This window comes from Prionailurus bengalensis, chromosome D4, assembly GCF_016509475.1.
Source record: "Prionailurus bengalensis isolate Pbe53 chromosome D4, Fcat_Pben_1.1_paternal_pri, whole genome shotgun sequence".
Lineage (NCBI taxonomy): Eukaryota > Metazoa > Chordata > Mammalia > Carnivora > Felidae > Prionailurus > Prionailurus bengalensis.
The window spans coordinates 14,489,937-14,510,666 of record NC_057359.1 but is presented as its reverse complement, the minus strand read 5'-3'; the positions used below and the strand labels follow the sequence as shown (position 1 = coordinate 14,510,666).

Genomic DNA, 20,730 nt, shown 5'->3' with positions numbered 1-20,730 from the left:
GGTGACAGTGGACTCAACTTTTGCAGGAAGACAAAAACCAAACAAAAACAAACAAACAAACAAAAAACCCACCAAAGCTGCTTAAAATCTCTCCAGTGCTCCAGGAAGCAAATTTAGAAATTAAAAAACAAGAGTAAAACTCTTCCTAAGATTATTCAATTCAGATTTGTGGCTTTGTTTGAGAGAAGTAAAAACAAAAGTCTGATTTGGAGACCGTCCAAGATTGGGACAGAAATTAACTTCACAGTGGGGCACCTGAGCGGTTCAGTCGGTTAAGTGACTGACTCTCGATTTCAGCTCAAGTCATGATCTCACAGTTTGTGAGATCAAGCCCCACATAAGGCTTTTCACTGACAGCATGGAGCCTGCTTAGGATTCTCTCTCTCCCTTTCTCTCTGCCCCTCCACTGCTGGCTTGCACATGCACTCTCTCTCTCTCAAAATAAATCAACAAACATGTAAAAAAATTAATTTCCCAAGTCTCTTGAAGCTTCAAGTTTTCAAGCAAGTATGAGATCCTTTTGTTATCAGACTGAATGATAATATTTCTAGGGACTTTATTTCTTGTATGTTGGATTTTACAGCTATGACTTTGAGCTCTCTTTCTACAGATGCGGAATGAAGTTTGCTTAATTCTCTATAGGGGTGGGCACAGTCCAGGCGACTGAGGAGGGCTCAAGTGACCTGTGAAACTCCATTTCATCTGTTCATATTTTCTTTGATCACTTTTTATGTATAGGCAAAAGAATGTTTTATTTGGGGGGCACCCGGCCAACTCAGTAGAGCATGTGATTCTTGATCTCGGGGTTGTAAGTTCGAGCTCCACATTGGGTGTAGAGGTCACTTAAAAATAAAATCTTTTTTAAAAAACGTTTTATTTTTTCTGAGTTACCACTGAAAGATTTCCCACTAAAGTCTTTCCCATGGAGAATACTTTTTTTTAGCGATCTTTCTCTCTTCCCACCTCAAAATATAGACTCAACTCATACAGAAGCATGAAAAACCCAAGAAGTATAGCAAATTTAATGTCATTTTACAATGATGGTGTAGGCGGGCTTGATGGTGAATTCTTAAAAAAAAATAATTACACTTTAAAATAATGTTCTATCACTTTAAAGAAGAGACTAACTCCCTTTTTCCATTTCATTTTAATTTTTTCCTCTTATCCCATTCTAAAACAAGATTTAAAAACCCCAAAACTCAAAACCTGTTCCCGTTGGTTAATACTTACAGGTCCTGTTCCTTTAACTGAGTGACCTCCCCGTGGAGTTTTCAAACACCCTACCACAGGTTCGATTTTGCTACTAGCAAGTATTTTTATACCTAAACCTTATTTTATTGAAATCCCTAATTTAGTACCATGCAATAATCTGCACATGTCTGTTAATTAACTATTACAGAACTCTGTGCCCACGGTTGCAAATTAGGCACACGTTATCGCTAGCTTACGTGCCTGAGAATTCTTTTCTGGGTATTTTCACTAAGTTGTTCTTCAGGAGGAAGAAAAGATGCTTCGTGGCTTGCTCAGAAAATTGAGGGTGAATTTATTTATTTTTATTTATTTATTTATTTATTTATTTAAATTTTTGGGACAGAGAGAGACAGAGCATGAACGGGGGAGGGGCAGAGAGAGAGGGAGACACAGAATCGGAAACAGGCTCCAGGCTCCGAGCGATCAGCCCAGAGCCTGACGCGGGGCTCGAGATCGTGACCTGGCTGAAGTCGGACGCTTAACCGACTGCACCACCCAGGCGCCAAGGGTGAATTTAAAGACAAATCTTCTACCACTTTCTTATGCTTCGTGTTATAAAGAAAAAATGAACATCATAGCGCCAGGGGGGAGAAATCAGATTTAATCCTTACAGAATATTTTTATGCACAGAGAGATCCTTAACATCACTTGATTTAGATTCTAAAAAATAAACTGATAAAAATACAGTTCAAATTATTTTTATTTCTGTTCAGTCTGTATTCATTTTAAAAATAATAACTACCACATGGTGAGCCCTCACTTGGTCTCAGATGCTCTCCTGGGAGCTGGCCATGTATTATTCTATTTAATCCTCACTACTCTGAGGCAGGTACTTAGGTCAGGCCCCAATCACAGAATGGGGTCATGGAGACTTAAACAGCTCAAAAGACACTAGAAATTCCGCTTCCACACTGCAGCTGCCAGCCCACCAGGACCAAGAAATCAACCTGCCAAATCACTATCAGCATAAAAAAAACTTAGAAGAAAATATCATAGAACAGAACACAAAAGGATGGAACAGAGTAATAGTGCAGAAAATAGCCCGGGGCATCACAGTTACGGAGAGTATTATTTTGTGAGAGTTTTGTTTTAAATCCACATGCACATATGTTAGGTATGAACTAATTCTTGATGCTCAAGTGCATTTCTGACTCTGGGTTGTGACTTTGGAAAATAGGAAATTTAACTGTGCAGAAACCAAAAGCGATCGCAATCTGATTCTGAAGGGCTGACATTATAGCTTAATTTTTAAAGTTATGTACATTATCTGTCATAAAATGTCATGATACATGTTGGTCCACAGCTAAATATTCTGTTTTTAAAACTTCACGTTAAAAGGAGGAAAGCATTGTAAGATTAATCTCCCTTCTGTCAGAATGATAGAACTCACAACAACAAAAAAATGTAAACACAAAATCTCATTTATTTTTGTCTGAAGCACAAAGGAGTTCACTCAGCACATGAACAGTAAGCAAATCACACAAATATTGAGTAAAAATGTCCCCATGAATACACACATATATATTCTTAAAAGCAGCAATCAGGAGCTTAACAACCATGGAAGGTGGTTTTCGATAGAGAATGCTTTCTGACAGGCTCTTGAGTAGGAAGTGGACAGGTAAGTCAATGCCATGTAATATCTGTGACTCAAGTCACTTGAACCCCGTGGACTCTGAAAGCCATCTTGGAATTTATACTGACTTCCATCACTGGCCTGTTCAACTTTTGCATTTCAGTAAATTCGGATCAGATTTACAAACTAACTCCTCAGCTCTCAATCTCTCGCCTTTGGGGCTGTGGGAGGGAAAGGATGGGTGTGAAAACATGCATGGGGACCAATGCTAGGGCTTGCCAACAGTGTCCCTTCCTTCACCTTTCCACTTGTTTCCACACTTTTCCTTTAGAGACACTGAAAAGGGTTGGGGTCCAAAATCATACCTAAAGGGGCTAGGTAGACCTGAAGTTGCAAATATCTCTTCTAAAATTCATAACAATCCATGTAATCTGAAAATTATTTCAAGATGTTGCCATGACACAATTCTTCGTCTAACTTATAAAATTCCGAACACTCCTTTCAGACATGTGAATGTGTCCAGAAGCATCATCAACTTTAAAAAAATGGACAAAAATGAAAAGATGTCCCGGAGGCTACTTACTACACAAGCCTCCACTTCTGGAGATCTTTTAGGTATAGCACAAGGTAGAACTGATCCAACGTGCCTTCCAGCTTGCCTTGAAAGCCTTCCATATGTCTAGTTCTGAGGTGAAAAGATTAAAAATAGGAAGAGTCTGGAAGGGAGTGAAGATTCAAAATACATTGCTGGATCTCACATCCATTATGTTTCCTCTCTGACATCTCAGCTTTAGTTGCCAACAGGGATTTCAAGGGCACAGTTCAAAATCAGCTGAGCGTAACAGGAGTGTTTCCAACTACTTTCCTCCCTTCGCCATGCAGAATTCTCACGGAAGTGAAAAAGAGATTCAGTGGGGTTCAAGTTTCACAATAATAACTCAGAAAGATCTCCTCCTGCCATGAAGGGAGCTAGTTCAAGATACTCTCTTGGATTCTAGAGCCCTTGACAATTAAATCAGAGAAGGAGCTTATGAAGGGAGCAGGGTCTCAGTCTCAGGTTATGATTATGAGGACAACCTCTCGGGCCTTAGTCCCATGTTTCATTCCCTTTTGGAAATTCAGTGCACCTTAGCTGCTCGGCCTGCTTTTGTGTTCTGTTGTAAAAAGTACCTTTGAAATGTGTGCTAGTCACCACTATTGAATCAGTTTTTACCTGCTAATGTGTATGCCACTAAAACTACCATAAAACCCGAGGCAAACGGTGCCGGGTGAGGTGAGGGGGCTGATAAGAAGTCTCAATTAATTCTTTCTTCTCTGTCAGAGAGCAAAATATTCAAACATAAAGTGACAAACCGTGTTGGGTTGAAATACCGCCTGTCCACAATTCAGAAAGTTAAGCCGCATGAGGCAAAGCCAAGGTTTCAAAGTGTAGAGCATCTGGCCACATGTATGGCCAATGCCTGTAGCGCTGCGAAAAGCATATGCGACGTTCGGAACACGGCACTTGGAGAAACCAAACACGTAAGTTGTAAGTGATGCAGGGAGATCAAACTACATATAAACATGTCAACACATTCTATTTTTACTAGAAAAGATAGTAGGGTCTTAACATCCTACTGGGCTACATTTAATGTTCGACAAATCGGTGGTATAGATCCATTCTACTTGTCGCTGATGCTGCGCTTACTTATATACACCGTGTATGAATCCTTAGTCTAAATGAAAACTGATGTTCAACGTCAAAATGTACATCTTTAAGGAAGGTACAAGTGTAGGATCTTGCAAAAGCTGGGGATAGCCGCTGCCTATTAGTGGATTTTGCGTGTCTCATCCAAATTCTTAAGCCCGCTCCTGTGGGTTAGACACCAGGTAATCATGTTCCTTTGGCAGGGACTAGGAGGCAGAGCAGGAAACACTCAGTCAACACTACAGAGAAATGGGGAGAAAACTGGCGGGGCCTTGTTGACATAGCTCGGGAATTAGGAATTCTGGAAATACAGAGATTGACACCGGAAACTGAATTTACTGAGTTACTTTATATCCCACAACACAAACTCTGTCGTTGTTGTTGTTTTAAAATAAGATCAAATTGTGAGTCGACGGTACTCAAATAAGAAAAGTTCTTAAAAAGAATAAAAATAAGATCAGTAGGTGTTGTGTATACAAAATCAATTATAAAAGTGTTTCCACCGGGAAAACAAAAACAAAAAACAGAAAGTAGGCAAATCAAATTACTGGTGATTTAGCATAACTATGTGAGAACAAAGTATAGTACAAGAGGAATTTGGTCTTAGTTCGGTAAATATGGAGTTAGCTATATGATATTACATAAAGTGCTCTCTCTAAAGTAAATAATAAAGAGTCACACTTAAGCTCTAGGCATGAGTGTTATGATATATTAAGAAAATCTATTCCTTTTCCACATTGGTTTATAGTATTTGGAATTAAACGAGAAAAATGTAGTATTTAAGTGACATTCACATCAATACTTCTTAAGGGTTTATCATAAAGTCAATTTGTTTTTAATTATAGGGTATGGGAAAGCACACTGTAAGAGTTGGGAGGCATGACAATACTTTTTGCTTTGTTTCATGTTCCTAGATGTCTAGTACAGATTAAGTCCTATTAATATAACTATTACGTGGGACATCTACATAGTTTTCATTATCCTAAAATTCTGATGTCCTGAAAATTACTTGAAGTAAAAAGTCAATAGGATAAAATTGAAACACAGAGTACTTTCAATAAGCAGGATTTAAAGATTTGTAACAATATTTTTAGTTGAATTTGTCCTTCATTTCAAAGTTCTAACATTGATATCCGAGTATGAAATTTTCAGCAACTGTGGCATTACTCTTGGAGAGAATACGTCATTGCAATGGAACCCTTCCTTTTAGTACTGACGGATCCTTGACATCCAGCACTTACCCCAGTTTAGGATGACCAGTCTACACAACAGTGTGGAGTATGGAATGTGTTTCTCTTCTAATAACACGGAAGCAATAATAGCATCACATAGTTATACTTTAAGGTGATTCTGAAGTACACAAAAATATCACTATTTATGCCATGAGTTATATGAATAATATTCCTAAGAAACTTTAAATCTTTAATACCCAACCTCTGTCGAACACTTTGAAGCACAGAACTGTATTAAGAAAGCATGTGGCATCCAGTTTCTGACATTTCATGCCCAAAGAAGGCAAAGCAAAACAATAACATCTCTGAAATGCAAATTCCATTAAGTGCAAATTTCTAGAACACAAGGTCAATCTAGAAACACATTTTAAAATTCAACAAGTTCTCTTCTGAAATTAATATGCTCAGCATTTAATTTTCAAACATAATCTGAATTGATTTTCCAATGTTTGCTCATAGTCTAACTTTTTCTCCCTCATAAAAATATATCCACTGTTTCATTCTCCATTTCTGATTTTCACATTTATTAGCTCAAAGTATCTAACCTTATAGGAGTATCTTTTCTCTCCACATTTCCAAATATGGAGTGATTTCATTTAAATCTCATAGTAAGAACACCATCAGGAAGAACATTCCCTTATGTTTGAGCTTAAAGTAAATCCGAACAGCTCAAAAGGGAGAAATTTTGAATCCTCCCAAACAGAGTTGAGAATTAACGCAACTTCCTTCAAATGATTTGTCAAGTGAATACTGTAACTAGACACAGAAAGAGATAGTCATCCCAAGAACAAGATACTATTTTTTGACTTTCTAACTCCGCCCGGGCACAAGGGAGACGCAGAACCACGTGATCCCAGAGCTGGTAGAGGCCAAGGGTCTTACACTGAGCTTGAAAAGGGTACCACCTGCTTTCCGCCCACGTAAACTTCTTCAATATTTCGGTCATCTCCTGAAAGAAAAATGAGAGAATCATTCATCAAGGGCTTTTATGTCTGGAGTATTCTAATTGCCACCGGGCGGGTTTTAGAAACAAATGCCACTTCTATGAGAGAAAACGCACAAAGGTGCCTTTTTTCTCTCAGATTGTTTCTTATTTGGACAAGGGGACATGGCCAAGGGAAGATGTTGCCTCAAATTTGAGGATTAGGGTTGGAATTCTGCACCTAAGGCAGAAATCACAGAAAGTTGGGTCCACTCCCTTTCAGCTGGAGTGGTTTGCATTTCCAGCACCAACTGTAAAGGAAATACTATCTTTACACCTCAGAATCATATTCTGGGTGGTGAGGTGGAAGGCCTGCAGGAAGTGAGCTCAAGAAATAGCACCTGCGTCTCTCCCATCTCAGGTTTATGCAGGACTCAGAGCTCAGTGGACCAAGTGGAGGCAGGGTAGAGCCTTCGGTACTCTCTATTTCTCTCTCTCAGTGAACGGAATGGAATGTGAGTACATTAAAACAAAACAAAACAAAACAAAACACAAAAAACCACACGCAGTGAGACTCCACCACAAACATCACAAATACAACATGGTAGGGTAGCCTTGGTGGGGGGTGGCGGACAGAGCGAGTGTAGGAGGAAGAGACAGGATGGCCCCTCCCCTGGGCCTGCCTGCCATTCCTCAGCTTTGGGTTTATCTCGCAGAGAGGCATGTGCATTTCAAATAGTGCCTTTCAATAGTGTGCCCTAAATGGGCTTGATGCTGAGAAATGTTAAAATAAAATAATAAACCAAAAAAAAATGGTCACGCATAGGGTTTAGCCTGTGGTGCCACAAATGGAGGGAGCCATACCCAAGAAAGAGACAAGCAAAGATTTTATTTCCCACAGAGACATATATCCACCTACCTACATAGAGGAACTTCTGGATAACAGCCTAAAATACAAAATAGAATAATAATAAGAAAAAAAATTCTGTGCATTTAGGAAAGTAAATTCATAGCCAATAGCAGTTGGCAAAGCACAGACATAGAAATGTATTTCTCAATGGCAAAATCTACTCTGTTAGTGAAAAAGAAAAGGTCTTTTGCTTAAAAAATAATCCTGGCTATTAACAAATGTTTATCCATTATGTAAAAGTTCTTGGCATGTGATATTGAAATCTTCAGAGAAAAGTGTTACATAAATTAAAGAAATTAATTTAATAAAATCAAATATTTTAAGAGGTGTATAAGAAAAGTGGGTGAATGGGACTCAGCCCTATTCCCACAAATTTACTTTAATGAAGGAGTAAAAGAATAAATAAGTAATATAAAAATAACAAATGGTACCACCTTCAAGCAATCTGGCATCTTTCTTCTAAAAACCTTGACAAGTTATATATAATGTCCTGTTTACTCTCACCAGTGTATCGATTTATAAGTAGTAGTGATGAGGAGAACAAATGCAAAAGAAATGTAGACAAAGTTAAATTTCCCTAGAACTTGCAGCCCATTGACAAATACTTGAGACAGGCAGAGTAGGACATTCCTCAAGGAACTCAAAACTGCTTTGATGTTAACACTTTGCTAGAGGTAAAATGCAACCTTCCTTGACAATAGCCACGACTTCCAGGATCCTATGAGTCTTCTTTAACATACGAAAATACCTTCTAGAAACTTCCTTTGTCTTTACCACCTTTGCCCACCACCACTACTTAAAAGTATATAATCAATTGTTCCTCACAATTCCAGAGCAGCTCTTCCTGCCCAAGGGTCCTGTCTCCATGCTTAAATAAAAACATCTTTTTGCACCAAAAACATCTCCAGAATTCTTTCCTGATCATTCGCTCCCAGCCCTCATCACATCAGTAGTAGTTAATTACTTTCTAGAAAAACTCAGTTTTATAAAGAGTTGTTAGGAAGAACCAGTTTAGACATAGAAACAATATTTTAAAGTAAGAGGAACAAGGTAATAAAACTCATTTTCTTATAAAGTTAAGAAAATCAAGGTAGCATTGTGGTCAAGAGGCCAGACTCTGGAAGTCAGAAAGTCCTGGGCTGGAATCCAAACTGTATCTACTAACTACTAATTACTAGCCAGGAGTCCTTAGGTAAATCACTTAACTTCCATTAGGCCTCACTGCCCATGTGAGCAACGAGAGATATTAATAGCATTTGCGTGTCATTAAGAGTCATTCTAATGGTTAATCAAAAAGGATGCATGGAAGTACTTAATCCCATACTACCTAGCACATAGCAAGTGATCAATAAGGAATAGGTATATTGTGGCTTCTTGTAGTCAAATACATTCAAATATACAAATATCTTCAAGATACCGATTTCTGTCAGTACCATTATTCACATTGCATTGGCAAATGATAAACAGTTGAAAAGGATCTAGCGTCCCTTTTAAGATCCTCCTGCATTCCATGAAAAGTTTCAGTTTCTATCTTTTTTTCTATAGGGAAGATATTGTGACTACTTCATGAAATCTATGCCTTCTGATGAAATTTATTTTACTTACTTCCGACAGATCACCAAAAAAATCCCCAGAAAACAAGTCAATGGGAGAGTCAGACGCTTTGGGGTTGATCAGGAGGGCATCAAATTCCTTGCCCACTTCAAAGTTTCCAATCTCTTTTTCCAGCCCCAGGGCTACAGGTTGGAATAAATTAATAAACAGTCAGTCTTTGGAGCCATCAGGTGGTGAAAATGTCCTAGTTTGCAAGGACAGAATCTGCCAACATATCACTAGAAAAAGTTAGTATCTTAGTGTGAAGCGGAAAAGCTCTCTCATTCCAAGCGGTCCTAAAACTTTGACATACAGAAAGCAGAATAAGGACAGAGAAAGCAAAATCTAAGAATCAAGACAGTTCCCTTCATCACCACGATCTATGATTCGGATGGCGTCGGTCTATCTCAGCTCTGTCAGTGCATTTCACAGTCCAGCTGGTCTATTTCCATTCATCCCTCAAACAAACATGACAATTGACATAATATCTTTCTTCTTCTTCCCTCTCCTTCTCCCCTCACATTCCAGCTCTTTTCCTTGCCCTTTTTCTTCCATGAAACAGCTGACTGGATCTATTTTCATGGCAGTGAAATGAACCTCGAGTCAATAAAAAAATAAGTATCCTTTTACATATTTGCGAATGCAGGCATATCCATCGTAAGTTCCTTGGTTTACATCCTGTGACTGGAGAAAATTCGCTTCTGAAAGTAAATAGATCCCCATAACTCAAGAGTCCCAACACTTTTGAAAGCAGACTGATTTCTCCGTACCCTCAAGGGCTTTCTGGTTGCCAGGGAAGAATGGTTTTCTAAAATAGGCATGGGTCAATAACATCTATTGACTTGATCCATCTCAAAGCTAGAATTCATGTTCCATGAATATTGGATGTCAAGGAAGAACATCTGTCACTTATGATTTAGTTTCAGAAGATGGGAGTGGTTGGCTTTCCTAGTCAATAAAGGTATTAAGTCTAAAGCTCCTTAAAGGCTGTAATTTAAGTGTGCACTGAGGTGCCAAATGGAAGCATGCATAAAAGGAAGGCCAACTGGAGGGCAGCATTATTTATTTGAATTTTTACATGTGTTGGTTGTATTCTGTCACAGGCAGGATAGAGTCCAATGTGAAAATACTGGATTACGTATCTCTGTCAGACAATATCTGGTACATTATATTTCTACATATGGATATCCAGTAGCCTTTTGGCAATTGTCTAAGTACCGATTTAGAAATCCTACTTGTTCTTAAAAGATTATTTAAAGGGCAATTCCTTTATTCTCAGAAAAGAAAAAGAGTGTGTAGCTAAAGAATTCTTTTAGGAAGACAGAGGTGTAAAAAGAATTAGAAAAGGTTAAAGGCAGTTAGGTGACTTCTACTAATTATGTGGGGAAGGACCAAATGTAATAGAAAATCAGCGGAAATTCTCTCCTCCTTTACCAATTACAATCTACTTCTTTTTGCCTTTGACAAAGAAGTATAACAAATATGAGTTTTTAATGACCGTATTCAACATAAAATGGTTGTGTGTTTAATAGGCCAGAGAACCGGCTTCATTTGCCAGTGTAATGGTATATATAAACTAACTGAGCTAATCATTAGAAGCTGGAAAGTCGGGCATGAACTAACCAAAAAAGACACAATTGCTTTCGTAAATTAGTAAATTGGTCTAAATTCAGATTATTGCAGAGAGGCCCAGCAGGGCTGGTAAGCAATTCAGATACGTTTCAGGAAATGCAGTTTTGCAGCCTTGGAGCAAACGTCTCTGTGAGGGTGATTTATGCACATCCTGATCTTGAGAGTGAATGTAAAGGCTGTGGTAAGCTGGGAAGATGCCACAGTTTAAACAGGGAACTGTTCATCTCATTTCCCTCATAGTGTCGTAGAGGCACAAGCTAAGGAGAAGAAATTTCATCACAGGAAGATCAGTGGCCCAGAAAATAGATTTAAATGCTATACAGCCAAGACAGAAAAGGATTTGGTAAGCACCCCATACCAGCTTGATCACATACAGGATCCTGATGAAGCACCTCACAGAGAGTCTAGAATAAAAAAAGCACCATTTAAGTACAATCCATTCGCACCCCGAAAATAAGATGGTAGGCCAGCTACTCAAACTCAGATGCACAAACGGACTGGGGGTGGGGGTGGGGAGTGTCACACTTGTTTTTAAAAATGGGCGATTTAAAACTTGGAACTTTAGAAAACGAAATCATTAGGAAAATGCCAAGAGCATGACCTCTACTTGTTTTTTGTTTTTTTCAATGTTCTTTATGGCGTTCATCATAGCCCCAAACATTCAAAGAAGAGCCAGGAAGTTCTCTTCCCAGGATACTCTCAGCTACTATCATCCTGCATTTCTAAGACTTATAGAGGAAGGTATCACAGTGCAAGGGTAAGAACCTGCGCTCTGGCATCAGACGATCTGGATTCAAACCATGGCGCTCTGTACCTTGATGGTTGTGTGTGCCTCATTCAGGTATCTCACTGGTAAGGTGGAATTCGTCGCAGTGGTTATAAGGATTGAGGAACAACATACGTAAAGCATGCTGCATACTGCCTGTCATCTGGTGAGAGTTCAGTAGCTCTTGGCTATTATTTTTACTATTATTGTTATCATCACTCAGGCCAACAGAGAGCATGTTACTTGACTCTGGGAAAAAAAACTGATTATTTTAAAGAACTCACATGTGACCATTGCAAATATCCAGCAAAGCAAAATTAATATAATTGTGTGCCGAGCATGTCTTCTGTCAAAGACAGGGGGCTTGCTGAAGAAATGACATCTCCGCCACATATCTGAACCTTAAGTCGCTAAATTTGGGATATGTAATATGAGATACAACAGTCATGAGTATGGGATGCCTGCTGATGCGACCCTCCTGTGCCTTCACGTTGCTTGCAAGGACACAGATCGGCATGGTTGTATACTGTTCAAGAAAGAAAGAAAATGGTCATTACCTTGACTGCCTCCAAGAGTAGCTAGTCTGAAGGCCTCTTTGAGGCTGAGGCTTTTCTCATTTATCTTATTAATTAAAAGTATATTGGAAACCATCACTGCTCTTCTGATTGCATCAAGCATGGAAGATGAATAACCACCGGCCACATCTACGGTAGACAAAATAAAGCCAAAGCAGTCACTTCATGAGATAAATGGAATATGAGGTATATGGAGTATGAGGTATATGAGGTTGGTTTTTTGGTTTTAGTGACTGATATTCAGTCTGCAATATACTTCAAAGAAAAGATCTTATCTAAACACAGAATAGGTATACAGTGACATTTAAAATAATTGAAAACCTGCAATTAGCATCAAATGGATACCTGTATTCCTTTCTTAGGGTTGCCACAACAAATTACCACAAATGTGGTGGCTTAAAGTAGCAGACGTGTATTCTCTCAGAGTTTTGGAGGGCAGAAGTCTTCAATCAAACTGTCGGCGGGGCCACGATCCCTACAAAGGTTCTAGGGGAGAATCTCTCTTTGCTGCTTCAGTTTCTGGTGTCTCCTGCCGTTCCATGGCTTGTGGCAATATAGCTACAATATGTGCCTCTGCCTTCAAATGGCCTACTTCCCTCTGTCTTTACATGTTGCTCATTTTCTCTTATAAGAACATTCATCATTGGATTTGGGGCCCCCCTTAACTCAGAATGACTTCATCTTGGGATCCTTACCTTAATTACATCTGCAAAGACCTTTTTCCAAACAAGGTCACATTTACATGTTCCAGTAGACATCTTTTTTAGGGGGGGCAGAAATGCACAATTCAACCCAGTACAATGCCCAAATGGTTGATAAAGTTAAGGGAAGAAACTCTTATCTCTGAATATTCCCTGAAGCCTCACAGAAGTATGTCTACATAGTTACGAAGGTAATTTGGGTAACATGAGATTTAAAACAAACTCATGCTCTTATGCCCTAAAATCTCATCCTAAGTCTATTCTAATCCAGATGAGAACTTTGGGCATTAAAAAGCTACCTCTTTATAATAATTTTTCAGGGATAGCTTTTAAAATGAACTTAGACATTCTGGAAAATTAGTGTAATAAATGAACAGTGCTGATGTAAACAGCTTTATATGTTGGTTGGCATCATCATCAGATGAGGAATGTGATTTTTAGTGATTTAAATAAAGTCTCTAACCATAATTAAGTTGAAATGCTACGTTTGACAAGAACAAATGTAGAAGTTATTAAATGCATTTGTGTAAATAAATGCCAAGTAAATAAATTAGCATGTTTTATTAAAGGAAAAGTACATCTATAACTAATAAAATACCTTTTATATTTTAAGGGTTCCTTCTGCATTTCCAGGTAGACAAACTTAATTCTCAGTGCCTACATATACTTCAAAAGTGGAAAGTAATAGCCTATTAAGTAATAATCTCTAGTCTGCAGTTCACTTCTATGTGCAACTGTCTTCTATGTCCTTAGATAACATGTATATAATTGTTTTTAGAAATTTTTTTCTTTTAGCAGATGAATACTACCAGAAGATCATCCACTTCTTTGGCAAGTTTTATTACATCTACCTAAGTTATTAGTTCATTTTAATGAATAAAGAAGATATGATATATATGTGTGCATATATATATATGTGTGTGTGTGTGTATATATATATCTGTATATATATACACACACACACACATATATATATGACACAGGCATATTACACAGGAATATTATTCAGCCATAAAAAGGAATGCCATCTTGCCATTTGCAACAACATGGATGGAGCTAGAGAGTATTATGCTAAGTGAAATAAGTCAGTCAGAGAAAGACAAATACCATATGATTTCACTCATATGTAGAATTTAAGAAACAAAACAAGCAAAGTGAAAAAAATAAGAAAAAGAGAGAGAGACAAACCAAGAAACAGACTCTTAATTATACAGAACAAACAGATGGCTGTTAGAGGGGAGAGGGGTGAAGGCATGGGTTAAATAGGTGATGGGGATTAAGGAGTATACTTGTCATGATGAGCACGGGGTGATGTATGGGAGTGTTGAATTATTCTATTGCACGCCTGAAATGAATATAACACTGTTAACTAACTGGAATTAAAATAAAAACTTAAATTTAAGAAAAGTTATTTGTCCATTTTAGTAACAATCCATTAAATCTTCATTTTACCATAGCTTCAAACTAGAAAAATTTCAGATAAGATTCAGAAATAATGTACTTTTAACTTTGAAAAACATTGTCTGCTTACTTTTTATTGCTAGAACCAAGCAAACGTTAAGTGTAAATGCAGAATAAAAATGCTATCACCATAAGGTATGGAAACATGTAAAGACTGAATATGTATTTCAAAATGCAGCTGACCTTTGAACACGTGATATGTAGATTTTTTAAATAGAGTACAGTATCGTAAATACATTTTCTCTTCCTTGTGATTTTCTTAGTAACATTTTCTATTCTCTAGCTTACTTTAGTATAAGAATACAGTATACAATGCATATAACATACAAAATATGTGCCAATTGACTGTTTATGTTTTGGGTAAGGCTTCCAGTCAACAACAGGCTATTAACAGTTAAGTTTTGGGAGAGTCAAGCTATACACGGATTTTCGACTATGCATGGGGTCAGCATCCCCAACCCCCACATTGTTTAAGGGTCAACTGTATGTGGACAAAGACTGAAAGGAACAAAAACAAAAGCAACGCCATTAGGATGGTATTAACAGGGAAGATTTGACTAATGCAGTTAAAAAAAAAACAGGTTTTATGAAATATGACAGAAAGTAGTATTTTCTCCAATATCTAATAAAAGCTAACAATATAGAAAGAATAAGGGCAGATTAGAAAACAATGCTATGCAATTCACTGAGAAAATTTTGAGAGCTGTCTTATTATGTTGCTGAGGATCCTATATTCTTCAGTTGTTATGTTAGTAAAGTACCAATAGGAACCATACCGTGCCGAAGAAAGAATGAATGGACCCTGGTATTTAGTCTGGACTATTGGTGTAAGAGTCAAGCTTTTCTTCTGGGAATTTCTGTCCAGAGTATCTAACTTCCTGATTCCTAAGATACCCAGTGAGCTCAATGGTTTCCCCCTGCCCCCCAACACCTCCCCGCAACACATTTAATGAAGGTAAAATCCCTATTTTATCATATCACAAGAGGCAGCGTGACGGGGTGGAGAGAGAAAGAATGAGCTTTACATTTTACTGACCTGGTTTTAAACTGTGGATCTGGGGCTTTATTGTTTTATAGACCTTTGGTCGGTACCTTCTGAACCTCAGTTTTCTCAGAAAATTAAAATAACATGACCTACCTTAACAGTTGCTGAGAAAATCCAATTAAATAGCATAAGTGCAAAGAAATAAGGACTAAAGGATGGAAACTACATGGGGGAACTGGAGGGGGCAAAAAGAATGCATTTTTGCAGAAAATGGATTCCCAAACCCCCAAGTCCCTCTACCATCACAATGAGGAAGAACGATATCATTTGCCAGTCAACACGAAGGACATTATTGACAAGAAGACAGTGAAGAAACCATACAAGAGTAAAAACTTGAGCCAAAGGGCAATGGGAAGGTAAAAGCACATGATTAGATGTGTGCGTGTGCATTTTGTTTCATTCATTCATTTATTGACCGTCATTTACTGAGCACCTTCTATGTGCTTGATCTATTTAAGCACTCATAAGTAAAAGTTATGGGCTCCACATGAGCCAACTACCTGGCGAAGGAGAAGGAAAAGAGACACATGAACAAACAAATATTAAGTATAGATAACATTCAGCTAGTAATAAAGAAAATGGACAGGGAAAACCCATTTAGCCAGGACGGTCAAGAAAAGACCTCTTTAAGGCAATGATATTTAGACTAGGACAGGAGTGAGAACTCAGCCATATAAAGAGTGAAATAAAGGGCATTCCAGGCAGAGGAACAGAATGCACAAGTTCTTTTGGTAGAAGGGAGTGTGACTTCGTAGAGTGGTTTAAAACATAGCCAGTGTAGGGAACGGGGAGAAGTGAAGGACAAGGCTGGGAGCTGGACGGGTGTCAAACCATGCAGACAGAGCTTTGTGTGCCTTGGCATGAGGTTTCCCTATTCAAAACCCCGCTGAAGGGTGTAAGCAGGAGGAGGTAAAATGGTCTGATTTTCACTGTAATTCTTTTGAAAAGAGAAGACTGAATTAGAAGGGCCCGGGATGAATGGGAGACCAATTAGGAAGCTAGTGCAGGAGTTTAGGCAAGAAACCATGGCAACCTCAGGTGGCCGTGGCTGATTTGGGGAAAGGGGGTGGACTCGGCAGATATTAGAGTCGTGGGTTGGATGAGTACAGTGTAGATTACAGAATACACCTCACTCAGGGTGTGTTTGTTTGGCTGCAGTGAGAGGAAGAAGAGAAAACTCAGACGCAGGAAAGTGTGTACGTGGGGACATTTGGTGTGAGGAAGAGGAGGGAAGGATTTCCGATTGTTTCTATTTTCTCAATGACATGAGAGGAGGGTAAAGAAGTCAGGAGGGTAAGAGTTGGAGTAGAAAGTTTAGGGCAAACAAATAAGAAAAGGCCGTCTTGGAATACGGTGATGCATGCGTATTTAGAGCAACGTGATTGTCTGTTTGGGTAGTGCTGAGGGCCATTTGGAATTTGAGAGCAAAATTTAAAATGAAACCCCACCGGAGAATTTTTTTCCCAGCAACTTCCAGATGCTCAGCTGCAGACGCTGAGAAGGGAATCATTGGGAGAACCAAGGAGGTTCACGTTTTGCTAAGTGAGTACAAAGAAAATGAAAAGGACACGAGAGTTTCCAAGGAAATGATTGTAGCAATGTATTCTGGCATCTAAGCTGGGTAAATTAGGAGTGGAAAATGGATTTGAGAAAGCACGGATTCAGTGGCTTGGCGTTTACAAGTTGGTCAAAGAACTATTGCTTTGGGAGTAATGGAACAACTAAGATAGAAAGTCAGGAGATTGTCATTAGGAGGTGGGACCCTGGGGGCGCCCAGGTGGCTCAGTCGGTTAAGCCTCCGACTTCAGCTCAGGTCATGACCTCACAGTTCACGAATTCAAGCATCATGTCGGGCTCTGTGCTGACAGCTCAGAGCCTGGAGCCTGCTTCACATTCTGGGTCTCTCTCTCTCTCTGCCGCCCCCCACACACACTCTCTCTCTCTCAAAAATAAACATTAAAAAAAAAAAGAAAGTAGGACCCTGGTTCCATGTATGTTGTTTGTTTTAATGAAGTCGTAGGTCTTGTTGACGTAAACCTTGTTCCATATTTTTTTCCCTTCAGATTACCTTTTTTTTTTTTTTTACTATGTCCCTTTATTCTGAGATGAGAAATTTTACATACTTAGAATTTTGTTCCCACTTGCCAAATACATCATTCTGTTAACCTTACACAGAAACCGCAATTTCTTGGTTTCTGTTAACAAAATCAGAAAATAGAAGAAATTTTAGTATTTGGAAAGTTTTTTCTTGCAGAGCATGTACCGCTTTCAAAGTTTGTGACAAAAGATTAAAGATGTTCAAATGACGTAAGGGATATATAATGCCAAACCTCAAGGACCTGGCACTCAGTATCAAAAGTAAAATATTCAGGTCCCAGGAACCTCTTCCCAACCAGACGGAGACTCTTCTTGATTTACTGATTTGCCATTTAAATTTTTTTAATGTTTACATTTGTTGCCGTTGTTTACTGACTTTATTTTTTAGAGCAGTTTAAGGTTCACAGCCTGATAACTTTTTTATAAGATATTACTTTTCACACTGTGCACAATCTATTAAGATACACTTTTGATTTTTGCTTTCATTTTTTAAACTCTTTTACAATTTTTCAAATCTTATTTCTGTTTTAACTGACTTAGCCTTCGCTGATATCCTATTATAATATCACTTCCTTGATCCTGGCCCTTTATTTCGCCTCATAACTCATTTAATGCTGTAGATTTTCAAGTAGTTTTTCCAAAGCGTTCATGGGGAGAATATTTTCCAAAACTTTGTACATCTGAGAATTCTGTTGCCTTCACAGGAGAATCTCGTCCAATATAATATTGAGTAACAACTATTTGGCTCCAAACTCTTTCTTTCTCTTGGTATTTTTCATGCCAAACTGGTTTTTAATTGTTTTAGTGATAACTACTTTTTTTCCCTGTCTCACTGTTTTAAGACTTTTTTGTTTCCTTTTTCTTTGCAACTCCAATATTTTGCCACAATGTGTTCAGTTATGATTTAGCCTGGAATAGGGTAAGTTCTTTGAATATGATACACAGTTCTTTCTTAAGCTTAAGGAAAAGATTTAGCCTTCAAAACTTCTATTATATTTGTTCTGGATCCTGGGCCAGGAGACTCCCCTGTGCTGGTGCAATGCTGTCCTGCGTTCCGCATGGATCATCCTCAAACACCCCCTTTGATCTTTGGCCAACTTTGTTCTTGACATCACTGATTTAATTTTCTGCAACAATAGTTCTACTTCACATAGCTTCCCTACATGGTTAGTTTATTTGCTATTTTTAAACTGAAGTATAATTAAGATATCATAAAATGCACAGAAGGCAGGTGTCCAGTTCGATGAATGCTGACGACTGTACATGGCCATTGAAGTACCTTTCAGAAAAACAAGATATTAAACATTTCCATTGCTCCGGCAAGCTCTCTCGCCACCCTTTCCAGTCAATTTCTGCCTCCGGCCCCAACCCTTGGCAACCGCTTTCTGATTTTTATCAACACCAGGTAAGCTCTATTGGTCCCTAGGTTTCATGCATATGGGGACATGCAGTGTGTGCTCTTCTGTGTCTGGCTTTTCTCATTTAACAAAATATTTTTTTAGATTGACCCTTGTTTTGCATACATCGGTGGGTCGTTCTTTCCTGAGTGCTGAGTAGCACTCCATTGTAGGAATGTGCTTCAGTTGGCTTATCCGTTCTCCTGTCGGCAGGTGTCTGGATTGTTTCCAGTGTGGGGCTGTTATAAACACAGCTGGTATGCACGTCCGTGTACTCCTCTTTCCATAAACACATGTGTTCATTTCTCTAGGGTAAATACCCCAAAATGGAATTACCAGGTCATATGCAGATGCATATTTAACTTTATAAGCAACTGCCAGTTTGCCAGTTTTCCAAAGTGATTGTAAAACTTACTGTCCCTCCAGCCGCAGGCGATTGTCTAGTGCGTCTCATTTTTCCCGCCCTCCCCCCACCTCCGGTTTTCTTCTTTCATTTAAACACGTTCCCTTTCCATCACAACTTGTGGTCTTTTCAAAGCACCATGTCTTCTTGTACTCCAAGAATGACGGCAATTTTCTGAAACTTTCTTCTGGATCCTGCAGTAGGTCATTTTCTGAGATAAGCTCATCTTCTCATCCTTTGGAATACTACTTTCTCTTGGTTTGCAATGTTTTTGTTAAGCTTCATGTGAGTTTCTCCTATCTCATAGGTGAACAAGCCCAGATCTGTCTCCACTGATGATAGACAGGGTGAACAAAGTACTTTTGGACCTGCTGTCTCTCTACAGTATGAGGTTAAATGACGTTCTGGAGCCTCCAGGGGACAGGCAGGTTGTTATATAAAGGGCATATTCAGAAAAGGGTGGAATGTAGAGGGGATATTTTAACAGAAACTATGTAAAATGCAATAGCATTCTCCAAATGCATAAATGAATATATCATATTTAATCAAATCTTTGGTCAATACACCAACATTGATTTTTCCTTTAAACAAGTCTTTGTTGACTGGTACAATGTGCCAAGAAGGTGCTAAGCACTTCGCATGCATTTTTTTTTTAATTTAAGCTTCAAAATAAGCTTATAAGGTACACATAGCTATACTGTTATAGTAATTACGAAATGAAGTCTTAGAAAATTAAGGTAATTTGCTCAAAGTCTTACAGCTAATAAGTGACAGTTTTACCTAAAGGCTTTATGCATTGCTATACAACCCAAAGTCAAGAACTAGAAGTCATGTGATGAATTTTTTAAAGTTTTTATTTATTTATTTTGAGAACGAGAGAGAGAGAGAGCACATGCACAAGTAGGGTATGGGCAGAGAGAGGGAGACAGAATCCCAAGCAGGCTCCACACTGTCAGTGCAGAGTCCGAGAGGGAGCTCAAACACTTGAACTGTGAGATCATGACCTGAGCGGAGATCAAGAGTCGGACACTTAACCAACTGAACCCCCCAGGCACCCCTGAAAGTCATATGACGAATTTAAATCATGGAGACCAAAATCCTAGAAAATTGGAAAGCGACACTTACCTGATTTTTGGCTGTCTACAAAATTTGTCATTAACTGACTAGCGTGTAACAAAAATTCTTGGCCATGTTTTTCTTATTCATTAAAGCTCTTCTGTGAAGGTAAAATCACCACCTTAACACCTGTGACTCTACCCAAGTATTGCCACAGTCTCAGTGATTGAAGCCTTAAATTAGAATAAAAAAAAAATCTTAATTCTTTTGATTCATGTAAAATTGGGGGAGAAAATCTAACATAGCACACATCTTTAAAAATATTGATAATTCATTTTGCACTATTGTATATCTTACCAACATTGCTGGTATGAAATTGACTGAAACAGCGGTGCCTGGTTGGCTCAGTCGGTTAAGCGTCCGACTCTT

At 38.5% G+C, this 20,730-nt stretch overlaps 1 protein-coding gene across 4 annotated transcripts in view; it reads right to left on the bottom strand.

The window, feature by feature from the left end:
- Positions 1 to 2,656: 2,656 nt before the first annotated feature.
- The window catches only part of GDA (guanine deaminase), an 80,695-nt gene continuing 62,621 nt past the window's right edge, over positions 2,657 to 20,730 (bottom strand). For 2 of the 4 annotated variants that reach the window (XM_043565826.1, XM_043565827.1), the window contains exons 11-14: positions 12,124 to 12,270; positions 9,181 to 9,311; positions 7,585 to 7,612; positions 2,657 to 6,692 (exon numbers count right to left, since the gene is read on the bottom strand). In XM_043565826.1, the coding sequence (XP_043421761.1) occupies positions 6,622 to 6,692; positions 7,585 to 7,612; positions 9,181 to 9,311; positions 12,124 to 12,270 (377 nt within the window). In that variant the 3' untranslated portion in view covers positions 2,657 to 6,621. Of the gene's footprint in view, positions 6,693 to 7,584; positions 7,613 to 9,180; positions 9,312 to 9,613; positions 11,205 to 12,123; positions 12,271 to 20,730 lie in introns of those variants that run through there. The other 2 variants (XM_043565828.1, XM_043565829.1) reach the window with 2 other exon arrangements.